General features: G+C 42.0%; 1 protein-coding gene across 1 annotated transcript; it reads right to left on the bottom strand.

Moving 5' to 3' along the window:
* Positions 1-525: 525 nt before the first annotated feature.
* LOC112265647 lies at positions 526-2501 on the bottom strand. Its single transcript, XM_042312161.1, has 3 exons — positions 1248-2501; positions 971-1058; positions 526-707 (listed from the first exon to the last, which is right to left on the bottom strand). Exons 1-3 carry the CDS (start codon positions 2499-2501, stop codon positions 565-567), a joined length of 1485 nt encoding a protein of 494 aa, XP_042168095.1. The 3' UTR covers positions 526-564.
* Between the last annotated feature and the right edge of the window lie 85 nt (positions 2502-2586).

Below are 2586 nucleotides of genomic sequence, written 5' to 3'. Positions count from 1 at the left end.
TTGCCACCGTGTGAAACATGTATGCTACCATATGTTACTAAAAAGAGCTAACAATATTATAAAATGTAATCGACCTTTACTGCCATCTACAGGTCAAAGGTCAGACTAGCATTCAGTAAAATGTAAACATGGGCGATCCACAGAAAATGGAAATGTGTGTGTTTCTGTTTGAGAAGTTAAACCAGTTAATTCCCTTATAACTGAGTGTCCTGCATCATGTATTATTTTATTGGTTGTAAATTAAATACGGTTTATTTTACAGTACATGTATTTTACACTGAATCATTGATATCTGGTTGAATGTTGGTTGTGGGACATATCTGAAGTACTATGTGTGTGTGTTCAAAGAATCACACTGTGTGTGTGTGGGTGGGGGGTGCATGTTCTATACATTATTCAGGACAACATTACTTTGTTTAGCCTACACCGTGACTATGACTGCATAATAAACTAAACTAAATATACCATGTATTTTCTAATCAAATGTGTTAACAGGGCAACACAAAAGAAGACAAAGGCCATCAATTCAATGCAAATATTACTGTATTAAAGGAAATTGTTGTATTAAGCTTGCTTTGAAAACCGTTTGAATGGCTTGGATAGGCCTATGGAGATGGTGGAAAACATCCTGATTAGAAGGGGACGTTTGCGAGGCTTCTCCTGTTGAGAGGTGGAGGGAAGACCCTCTGGGAGTCCAGGATGTGCCACTATGTTGGGCGACAGAAGAGAGAGAGTTGACATGCACTTTCATTTAGAAATGATGTTATATTGTATTCTTAGTTTCAACTCATTATTACTTTCACAAATAAATGAGAACCAGAATCTTGAGATTTGGAAACTATAAATAATTTTACATAAGAGATTACTATCGATAATATATAATGTATTGTATATAGGGTTTAATATTTTTGCAATAGCAGCTTTGTACACCAATATCTCAAACAGTAAATGTCCTGCTGTATGGACTTACACATGATATCTTCAGCAGTAGTCTGGTCTTTGGATTCAGAATGGCGCAAATTCTTCTTGGAATCCTTCTTGTTTCCCATCATGAATGGCTAAAACAAAAACATGTCAAAACAACTGTCACAGCAGAACAATCTCACGGTAATAACGATCACATCTTACACACCAGCACAACAAGATTTATAAATGGTTTTGGAATTAATGGATGGTTTTACATTTTCTCTAAATAACATTGTTTACTCACATTGACACAATTGTTAACTTAAATAAGTGTGATGTACCTTTAAGTTGAATTTCAGTCTGGCAAGCCTTTGTAGGAAAGACAGCTTCCCTCTGGTAGCCTTCACATCTTTAGCCATGAGAAGAGCTTCTGGCCTGGTGGCTTCGAAAGATGTTCTTGAGGCTGCTCTTGATGCCTCGTTACAACTGTGGAGAAGCTCCTTTCTCAATGACTTCACAAGAATCCTATTGAATGTGGAGTCCTGAGTCGACACGGCCAGTTGGAGTATTTTCTCTGAGCCAAACTCCTTCAACAGATGGTTGTAGACGGTGCTGTATACTTTGTGACTCTTCAGGTTCTTGGGATAAGCTTGGGTCTCAGAGCAGCCTGACCATGCACAGAAGGCAGCTATAACTTTTGGAATCAGGTCTTGTGACGTGCGTGTGACGTCAGTTGGGTACAGATCAGTTTGGGTTTGGATTTTTGACAGAAGTCTCACCACTAACATGCTGATGAGGCCGGTGAAGTCATCATCACCGACTAAGTTGTCAGTGGATGGGGTTGAAAGCGAGGCAACATCCGGGCTGGTTGAATTCTGATCACAAACAATGCTCTGAGGTACACCGAAACAACTGATGGTATCCCTTTCCTCAGCATCTATGTTGGCCTCAAAGCCTCGTGCAGCATTGGAGGTCCCACTTGTTGTCATGCTGATGGCGGAGAAAGATGGCAGAGGGTAGGACTTACCACTCAGTAGACTGCCTATATCAGTTACAGTTCCGGTTGGAGATGACCCTCTGCTTTGTGCATCAGAAACCACAGAGTCCATGACCTGGCTTACCATTACTTTGGTAAACAGGCTGACTGTGTCACTAAATGCTGATGTAGAAAAAGAACATGAAATCCTATCTTCAGGTACGCTAGCCGGCACACTAACTCCCTGAGCCAAACTCATTGAAGCTGTAGAGGGCACAAGGCTAGGAAGCAAGAGGCGCTTCACAGACTCCTCTGCAAAAAGCTGAACCAGCTTGTAAGCTGTGGGCTTCCCCACCGTCTTGTCATTCCTCTTCAGCTTAAGGACTGTATCGGATGCACTCTTTCCAGCCGCCACTGTCAGAACCAGAGGGGTCAAGTTGCTCTCAGAGATGATGCGGTTGACTTGGTGAGTAAGATCACGTGAGAGAGCACCAATCCTACCCTGAGATATGAGCTCCTCCAGTCTTGCTATTGCAGCTGTTAGATCAGGGTGGAATGCAACCTCCCCTTCTTCCTCTGGATGTACCTCCTTTATGATGGTATCCACTATTGCAGACATGCTTTCCCTGGCATCACACACCAATGTTTTTGGCTTAGTAGATTTGCCCATGTCGATGACTGAGCATCTCACAATGGGCTGAGTA

The sequence above is a fragment of the Oncorhynchus tshawytscha genome, unplaced genomic scaffold (assembly GCF_018296145.1).
Source record: "Oncorhynchus tshawytscha isolate Ot180627B unplaced genomic scaffold, Otsh_v2.0 Un_contig_17696_pilon_pilon, whole genome shotgun sequence".
Lineage (NCBI taxonomy): Eukaryota > Metazoa > Chordata > Actinopteri > Salmoniformes > Salmonidae > Oncorhynchus > Oncorhynchus tshawytscha.
This window is presented reverse-complemented; position numbering and strand designations above follow the sequence as displayed.

Excerpts from the sequence above, each read along its gene's own strand:
- LOC112265647 (XM_042312161.1), bottom strand. The coding sequence starts at position 2,501 with ATGTCTGCAATAGTGGATACCATCATAAAGGAGGTACATCCAGAGGAA. Across the intron at positions 1,059-1,247 it reads GACTGAAATTCAACTTAAAG|CCATTCATGATGGGAAACAA; the intron begins GTACATCACACT and ends TTTTTGTTTTAG. Across the intron at positions 708-970 it reads TACTGCTGAAGATATCATGT|TGGCACATCCTGGACTCCCA; the intron begins GTAAGTCCATAC and ends CGCCCAACATAG.